General features: G+C 43.2%; 1 protein-coding gene across 1 annotated transcript; it reads left to right on the forward strand.

The window, feature by feature from the left end:
• The first annotated feature begins 8,483 nt into the window (after positions 1 to 8,483).
• LOC118791508 (insulin-like) lies at positions 8,484 to 9,362 on the forward strand. The gene is made up of 2 exons (XM_036548890.1): positions 8,484 to 8,682; positions 9,213 to 9,362. Exons 1-2 carry the CDS (start codon positions 8,496 to 8,498, stop codon positions 9,359 to 9,361), a joined length of 336 nt encoding a protein of 111 aa, XP_036404783.1. The 5' UTR covers positions 8,484 to 8,495; the 3' UTR covers position 9,362.
• The last annotated feature ends 46 nt before the right edge of the window (positions 9,363 to 9,408 follow it).

Genomic DNA, 9,408 nt, shown 5'->3' on the forward strand with positions numbered 1-9,408 from the left:
ACACGGGTGCGTGTGTATGTGTGTGTGTGTGTGTGTAAGTGCCAAATTGTGTGCGGATAATCAATACCGCTTACCTCAGATATGTACATTTGATATCAAAGTGTGGCTCTACGTTAGCATTATTGACCTGCAATACCCAGTGCTGGCCAAATCGATCCCTTTCACTTATCCATTTTCATGACCGAAATATGGATCGTTCAGCAGCATGGGTTCCTAATGAGGCTGGGAGCAGGCAGGTGTCTTGAACGAGCTGGTTTTCGGCTTCCTCTGGGAGAGGACCATGGGATTGCATGCACTGGGCTCACTCCCCCAAGGAAGAAGTCCCATCCTGTTAAATCCAGAATCCTGACAAATGAGAGAGGCATTACAATTATGGCACAGAAAGGGATGTTCTGGAATCAACAGAAGAGCCATTTGTGACAGGGACATAGATATGGCACAGAATTAACTGGGTTAGAAGTCAATAATTTGCTCTGTGACCCCAATACTAATTCCAACCTTAGCAGAGAAAGCAGCACATTTCTGAGAAGCAGGGATTAAGAGGCCTGTTTACTTATTCATTCCTGCTGTCCTGTAGCGTCCCATTACAGATTGGAGCAGCCCTCAGGCCCCATGACTACACCTGAATCTGGCCTTTGCTTGGAGCTCCAACTCCAGCTTTCCCCCACCCCACTTCCTTTCCCCCAAAAAAACAGGAAGGCAAGGACTCCCATACGTGTGCAAATGAAGAGTTGAACACGAGGAGGGCGATGAACTGACAGACTCTGACCTTTCATACTGCAGTCTGCTGCAGAAGTTATCCACATTTTCTGCAAACTAATGAAACATGCGATGCCTCTTAAATGAGAGATCTCTGCGTACGCCCCCAAACTCAAACTGATGCCTTCAGTAAATCTCCCCCTTGTTTCTGACCCCAACCGGGGCTCCAGGTCGGCCATGGTCAAGCGCTGCTGTGCATTCTGGGATTATCTTTCTCGGAGCGGCCCGCGGTGGTCGTCTGTGCGCATCAATCGACCCGCACACGGTGGCCAGCGGCAAAATCCGCCCGCATCGATCGGCCGTCCCGCCACCCCAGCCTGCTTCTGCACGTCTAAACTCATTACGCTCCCATCCATTTGTTCGCTGATAATCCTGCAATCCACCACTCTTACTCTACTGCCTTCACCTTTCGCATTCACATTTTAAACTCTACATTATGTCCTGTCAACAGCGAGCGTGTACAAGTACGGTTAGATCCACCATCTGCAGTTCCCTGGAGGGATACAGAGACAAAATTAGTTCAACTGTTCAGACATAAAGATATCGTTCCCTGGTTTTTCTCAAAGCAAATGTGTGCCAAATTGTTTTGGAATAATAATCACAAACACCATTAGCAACTTCAGAGCAGCAGAAGAGAGGAGGAAATACAGCAAGAACAGCACTCACATGCTCCAGCTTGGGACTACAGCTTTATCACACCAAACAGTCGACCCTTTATTTTACAGTGGGTACAAAAGGGCATTAATACTTATACGCAGATGTATTTGATGATTTTATATTCACGACTCATTGGCTCTACACATTGACAACTGTACCTATGGGAAAGAGATTTCCTATTACACACAAAAAGACTGGGATTCAGTACTGAAAAATATATTGCACTCATCAAAAATTCCAACCATCAGTGGATTTTAGGATATGCCACAGGACATACTTGACACCATACAAAAGACACTGTGACACTGTGACATTCTGACTCTGTACAATTAGCCCTCGGAACAGAATTGGGACGTCTTTCCATATAACGTGGGAATGTCCTGACGATGCTCTCAGATATGATTGACAAAGACATCCTTCTCAATCCAATGGTGACTCCAAGCTTGAAAAAGCAACAGAAAACTTGGTTGGATGGATCCTATCACACTCACATCCAAATACAGACATGGCTAATGTACTTTCAAGACACTGATGTTTGAGCCATCAGCAGCCACAATAAATAAAGCAAAAATGAAAACACTAGAAACATGAAAGAGAGAGGAACAGATGAACACTGATGACCTTGATGAAGTGTAGAGGATCTTTGGCTTTTTTTCCCTTTTTCCTCTGGTTTGGTTTTGTTATTGTTTCTTTCTTTCAGAATATGTAATAAGTAATAAGTAATAAGGGGACACAGATGAAGGAGGTCCAATTGCTGCATTGCACTTTGCTCTCCATAACGCTGAGGGGATAATGAAAAATCCGATAAAATGTTTCTACATAAAAAATTGCAAGCACCATACTAAATTACCATCCTCATATCTCAGTTGTCTTTCCCTCTTTCATTTTACCTCATCCACAATAATCCTTGCATTCAATTCCCCCTTTCTGTCACCCTAAATATTCCACATCCCTGTCCCAGCTATATCCACTGTAACTGTACAAACCCCTCCCCTGACTGTTGCCGTCCCATGATGCATCAGGCCTGACAGGCTCATGAGGGGAACAGAGAGTTAGCTGGCAGAAGCTCTGAAAAAAATGCTGGAGAAATGGGTGCAGTTTTGCTCTTCCAGCAACCTCCTCTTGTACTGCAACTGTGGTGGACGTGACAAGAATGTTGACGAGTCACTGCTGGGGTATACGCCCAGACTCTTTCTCCAACAATGATCGTGCAGAGCCAGTACATCCATAATTATTATAGTTATCTGCCAGGCTTCTTTCCCGGAGGCAAAATACACGCTTTATCAATTAATGAAATACAATGCAGTTTAATGCCAACATTACAGGTGAACAACCTCCACACAGTGAAGCGAATTCTGTGACAAGCAACAGCAGACAACAAAGAGTGTACAGAACAAGGACATGGGCTGTGTCCATTAAAGTCTAACTTTCAATGAGATTCGGGGGCTCCGATTTTCAGAACCATGCCCCCATCTGCATTCTGTGCATCTATCTTCAACTTTCATATGCATTCTGCACCAAAAATCTGCCAGGCTTAAAAGTATACGACAAACACTATTTAAGTTTATGTTCTAAATTCATTCAAGAGAGTTTTACAGATTACTGCAGACAGTCGACGGGCATCCAGACAAAATGAATTGGAGAGCTTGCGGGTGCCAAATTGGTGTGTGTGGGGGGTTCAGTGTTCAGCGGTTTTCATTTCTACTTTTTCCCTGGCATATTCATTCTCTCTCTGTCTTTAACATACAGCACCAGTCAAAAGTCTGGACACACCTGGGAAACATGCATTCAAAGACATTATGCTTAAATGCTTGAAATTTGTTTTTTAGACAAATATAAATAGATGATGCCCATGTGTGAATTTTTAAAAACTATTTTTGGCTACTTTGAAGAATCTAAAATATAAGATAGTTTTGATTTGTTTAACACTTTTGAGGTGACTGCATTATTCAATTTGTGTTATTTCATAGTGTTGATGTCTTTACTATTCTTCTAAAACATGGAAAATAGTAAAAAACAAAGAAAAACCCTTCTATGAGTAGGTGTGTCCAAACTTGGTACCATACAAAGTCGCACAGTTGCCTCATGGCTCTTTGGTAAAGTATCCTCCAGCACCCATATGTCTGCTGACCACGGTGCAACGCCATGCACAGTGAGAACTCTCTCCCATAGGCATTACCCTTTTCAAGAGCCCAGCACAAAGAGCCTGGGCCCAAGACAGAGGAGAGAGGACACATCCCACTCTTCCAACATGGATATGAAACCCGTGCCCCGCCGGAACATTAAAGGGCACCAGTGCATGTATCAGAGCTGGTGTCACAGTAAAGAGAGAGAGAGAGGAAATTTAAGTCAGTAATCATTGTCCTCCCATCCTTGGCGGTATAATCTCTTCCTCTCTATAAAAGGTCATGGGGGTCAATGGTATACGGATTTGAAGATACCCCCCCCCCCCATACTAACTGAGGAGAACAGAAAGACAACATTCCATTCCCTTTGTCTCATCAGTCCCACCCCAGAGATGTGTCATTTACGCGATATGGAGCCATTTTCTCTGTGGTCAGACAGACCCTTACCGTCGCAAGCCGCCTGTCAACCTTGCGTTCTGACATTCTGTGAAGAAGCCGCAGAAACACACGCGAATGCGTGCAAACGGTGGCGAGAGGAAGACAAGTGCACGAGGCAGGCCCGGCACCAGGATGAAGTGACTGAGGGGGCAGTTAAAAATGGCAAGGGGGCAAATCTTTTTATATAGTAAAATAGTAGGTTATCATCCTGCTATGCCTATTTCTGCATTTTTTTCATCCTGCGAGTGGCAATATAGTGGCATTTTGACTAGATGCGAACAATTCCCTACCTTACCTTTTCCATGTGTTTGTGCATCATGGCCATAATATGAAATAGGAATATTTGGGGCAGATTGCCAGGTCACCACCTAAAATTGGTCTGGTGGTAGGTTTAATGAAATTCATTGATTCCACCATGCAATAGCCTCTGAAAGGCTAAATAAGACTACTGTTTCAAAATCAAATAATACATTTATTTCACAGCAGTAGTGAAGCCAGTATTAAACCTGAGTGTCCTCTCACAATTTAGGAAATCGGAGCACTCGGAACGTAGGTTTACAAGACACAAAATAATAGAATTTATGAACGATTCTAACCACTGAGAGATGACTACTAAAATCAACAAAATAATAGCCAACAGCGTCAGGGTCATTAAGTAAAAAAAAAAAACATGATCAGATCGTTTTGTCTGTCTTTCAGCTCATGCCATGCAGCTCTCCCACTCTGTCTCCCTCCCTCTCTCTCGTTGACCGAAACTTCACTTTCGTGTCGTTTCCAATGAGTATTCCAACGTTTCCAATATCTTTGTTGCTTTTGCTATTTTTCCATAGGGTACATAAAACTTGCCAGAAAACACAGCTGAGGGGGCAAAGCTCCCTCTTGCCCCCTCGTGGCGCCGGGTGCAGCACGAGGGCAAGGGAAGCTTAAAGTGTCAAATTTATGAAGCCTGTGTGTGCTATGTTCATACTAACACAAATATGATAAGCCATATCAGCACCCCGGGGCCAACAGCTAAACAAGAAAACTCTTTAAAGGCTTCTCTCTGGAGTCACCTCTGTACTTGCACGATCGCTGTGTGTCAGAGCAGCTGCCAGTCACTCAGTGCTCCTGATTATGGGAGGGACACTCTGTGAGAGGGAACCAGGCAGGAGTCCAGACTGGTGTCCAGGCTCAGCAGCAGCCCCGACTTAACAGCTGAAGCACTGCCTGAAAATAAGGGACTGCTATTCCAAAAAGAGGAGCAGAAGATGTGAAGTGTTTACTCAACAGCATTTTTCTCCTCTGCCTTTCAGCTACTGCACGGTTCTAAATAAAGCCCCCTCAACTATTGAGTTCATCTCATTACCATGCTGGGCTTCACATTCTTCTTCATTTTACGTCCTTTGCTCTTCAATGTATGAAACATGATTTGATTCTTCCACTTTCAGCAATGGAGGTTCTTCATTAACATCTTCACTCAAAAGGATCTCTTTAATTAATGGGGCGCTGACCTCCCTTATTCAGCAAAGATGGCCCGGATCGAGTGGAGAAAAATATATATATTTATAAAATTATATATATATATATATTCACATATAACGATGGAAAAAGCTCAAGTAAGTATGCGCTGACGTGTGTGCGACACCAAGCGGAAACTACATAGAACTGCATTCGGACAAACGAATTCAGCGCAAGAAAGAGGTCTTTGCTGGTTTAATAAAATAAAATAGACACGAGACATAAGAAACCTCATCCGGAGGTCAAACTGCTAATAAATCTAATCCTATACTTTAATATTAAACTTGATTTAATACGTGCGCAATTTGTCAAAGTCTCTCCCTCCGTTGCAAAGCAATGAATCACAATGAAGAAAAGAATCTTGATGCATTTAATGATATGCATTTAATTTAAATCAGATCAGATTGCTTTTAAAACTGAGGGCACTTTTTAACACAGTTCGGTGCTACAGGTAACCAAAGAGCGGATTCTTCCCTTATGCGTTAGTCTGCTTTCTCTTTGCCAGCTATTAAAACACTCGCCTTAAAAAAACCCGCCCCGTTCAGAGTACATTTCCGAACGTTTTTAGGAACAAAGAAAGAGTTACTTGTATACATTTCCTCTCAGTGCAACTCTATTAATCCTTTCAACACACACAAGACAATTATTAGTAATTTATACATGCATGTTTCTTAAAACAAATAAAAACAAATGGATGTAAATGTAAAAAATATCTGTCCGCGCAACTGTGCTCCCCGGACCCAAACTCCACAACATTGACATTGCACACTCCTTTCCATGATTTCTGGGTAATACAAAAATGTAACCTGGAAGAAGCTATGCAATATTGAAGCGGTGGCCCCAAAATAATCTATGGTCTAATTTATTGATTTATTTCTGTGACAGTATTTTCCATTGCGTTCCAAAGAAGGATATTAGCCACATACCGGGCAGAAGCTTTCAAGATTTAGTTAAAATAATCTGTATGTATTGTACAATGAGATAATACTACTTTTCCCGTGAAAAAAAAAAAAGATGGCGGCTGCACGACATTTTAAGCATTTAAAACTTTACGTGCCCAGGGCCACAGTTTTGCCTGTAGGCCAATTTGAAATTTTGACGGTTATAATACAAAAACGCGCCTCATATCGTAGCATGGCACCCACTTAAACAAGTGCAACGGGTAGTCTCGTATTGACCTCAATGTATTAGTTCAGTTTATGTATTTTACTGCATTTAGATTTTTATCATTTTCCCCACAAAGAGACATCTTGTTGGCTGGTGCAGGTTAATGTCAGAAATGGTGAATTGATGAGTTATGTAATTTACTTTCTAAGTCATGTTTCTCTGACATGTGTTGTGAAAACTTGAAATAATTGCATTGTGAGGACACATTTTAAAATCAACTTCATGATCTAATGTGATGGTAGTAGTTTCTGTGTAAAAAGTTACAAAATTTTGATTTTCAAGAGGAAAGGGGGAAGTGGGAAGGGCTGTTACACAATTTCACCTCTGGGAAACGACCAGACTTGTCCGGGGCTTCTGTCCTTGTTATGCGGTTTTTGATGTTGCAGTGTTTGAAGTGGTAGTGTTGAGGTGGAAGCTGTTCGTCTTGGTCTTTTACTTCATGGAGTTCCCTGTAGGGCTGTCCCCAGCCAGTTAAAGTTGGCCATTCAACTTTGCCTGTTGTGCGTTTCACATTTCTCTCAAATCCCAGTGAAGCGAGGCCTCATTCCTTTTTTCTTTCTTTTCATCCTTCCCAAAAAGGGACGTGCGTTTTTTGCCTCTTTCTGGTTGTGTACCTATAGGCCTACCATCAGTCATTTCCATCTATTCTGTTCTTCCCTTCAAAGACCAAGCCATGTCTCTTTTTGCCTTAAAGGACTATTAGTCTCGTTTTATATATATATATATGCAGTAAACTAACCATATCATTCTATTCTCTATCCTCCACACGATTTGCACAAGTTCTACACTGCCTATCTTATCTCGCCCTTCAACCTACAAAAGGGAACTAATGGAGATAGGGCCCTATTTGACAGCACAGAGGCGAAAGGAAATTGTGTGTAAATTAATGAAGATTTAGCAATAGGCTGACACAAGGGAAGCCAGGTTAGTACAACACCCTCATCTGACCCCCTTCACCCCCCCCCCGAACACTCATTAGCCATCTGCCATCACTAACAGCCCTCTTCAGGCTAATGAGTAATACTCACCTCAGTGTGGCTAATTCGCAGGCAGATGCCCGGCGATGTAGCAGACATTGTCCGCGTTAATGGTGCCCTTAACGCCCGAAGTGCACCTCACCTGTCCTGTCCAGTCGGCTGCTCTCCGACGACTACAGCGCAATTAATACCACTTAGCAAGGCAAACATGCTTAACGCAGTGTGGAATTGGCGTGCTATTTCTCACTTGCGTTCATTTCCGTCTTGAATTTATTTTTTTTTTCCGCTGATGCTGGCAAATGCCGTTTTGCGAGAGGCCGCGCTCCTCGGTCTGAGGGGGTATAAATGCCGAGAGCCCCCTGTGTTCCGTCCCTACCGCCACTGCCACCCAGCACAGTGCCCTGCCCTCAGCCCTCAGCTCAACAGGTAAGGGGACCAGCGTCTTTCTGTTGCAGGCGATCACTTCTCCCTGCTTGTAGATAAGCTGGTCTGCCATTTATCCACCATTTTACTGCCTCCGATAGTGTCAGACGAATTGATTTCCCGACGCTTTTTATGCACCAGATTGCAAGGCCTAAGCTAATGACCCTTTGATCTGGCTGGTGGATCTACGCATTAGATCTGCTTACACTCAGAAGCAGCTAGTTTGAGCCATGGTTCATCGAGCTATGCAGGGCCTCCTGGAGACATATTATCCAGATATAGTGGCATACTGGTGATGGAAAGTGACTTTAATATGTCCTCATTTAGTACCCTAACTGCCTTGTGGTCCTAACCTTAGTACAGGCTGAATGATTTTGCTGATTTGAAGCGGGTTCCGCTGCTTTTGGTCTCATTGTGTGTTGTATTTCTGCCCCTTAGATTTGCATCCGCCATGGCGCTCATGTTCAAAGTGGTCTCCTTGCTGGCACTGCTGGTTCTGTCCTCCTCAGGGGCAGAAGCAACCTCCAACCAGCACCTGTGTGGTTCTCACCTGGTGGACGCACTCTACCTAGTATGTGGGGAGAAGGGCTTCTTCTTTAACCCCAACAAGAGCAAAAGGGACTCGGAGACTCTGCCAGGTGAGACAGGGGGAGCTTCCGGAACATTCCGCTACAGCAAAAGTCTTTCTCTCGTCTCAGCTTCCTTCCTCCCACTGTTCTGAGATGAAGGACTTGAAGAGCACACTGGAGAATTAACCTTTCAAGATGAAAAAGTTTCTTTCCTAATCATGTTGTAAGTTTGTGAACAACGCATAGCACCCAATGGCAAAACAATATGCTCCACCAAGAATCGTTTTTTTTTAAACATTCCAACCAATTTAGTCATCTTTAAAACTATAAGATTAGTGTGATGAAATTGATACATCAAGTTTCCATGATCCTGATAGTGATTCACATCTTGTTGCAGGATTTTTTTTTTTTTTTTACTAAAAAAGATGAATTTTACCCAACCTACAGAAGAGAAAAAGAGCTGATGTGTCATCCCATGTTACACAACAGAGTTTAGGACATTACGTATCAAAGTGCCTTCTAGACACATGTCATGTTTTCTGGGCTGTGTCAGTCGATTACTGAATATTTTATGACTAAATGTCCCCTCCTCCCAACAGATTTCCTCGCTCCCAAGTTGGGCCAGGAGAACGAAGCAGACGTGTACTCATTCCAGGACCAGATGGAGATGAAGATGAAGAGAGGCATTGTGGAGCAGTGCTGTCACAAACCATGCAACATATTCGACCTCCAGAACTACTGCAACTAAGACCCGCTCCACCACAATTCAAAATGTCAGATTTTCATACACGAAAA

The sequence above is a fragment of the Megalops cyprinoides genome, chromosome 16 (genome assembly GCF_013368585.1).
Source record: "Megalops cyprinoides isolate fMegCyp1 chromosome 16, fMegCyp1.pri, whole genome shotgun sequence".
NCBI lineage: Eukaryota > Metazoa > Chordata > Actinopteri > Elopiformes > Megalopidae > Megalops > Megalops cyprinoides.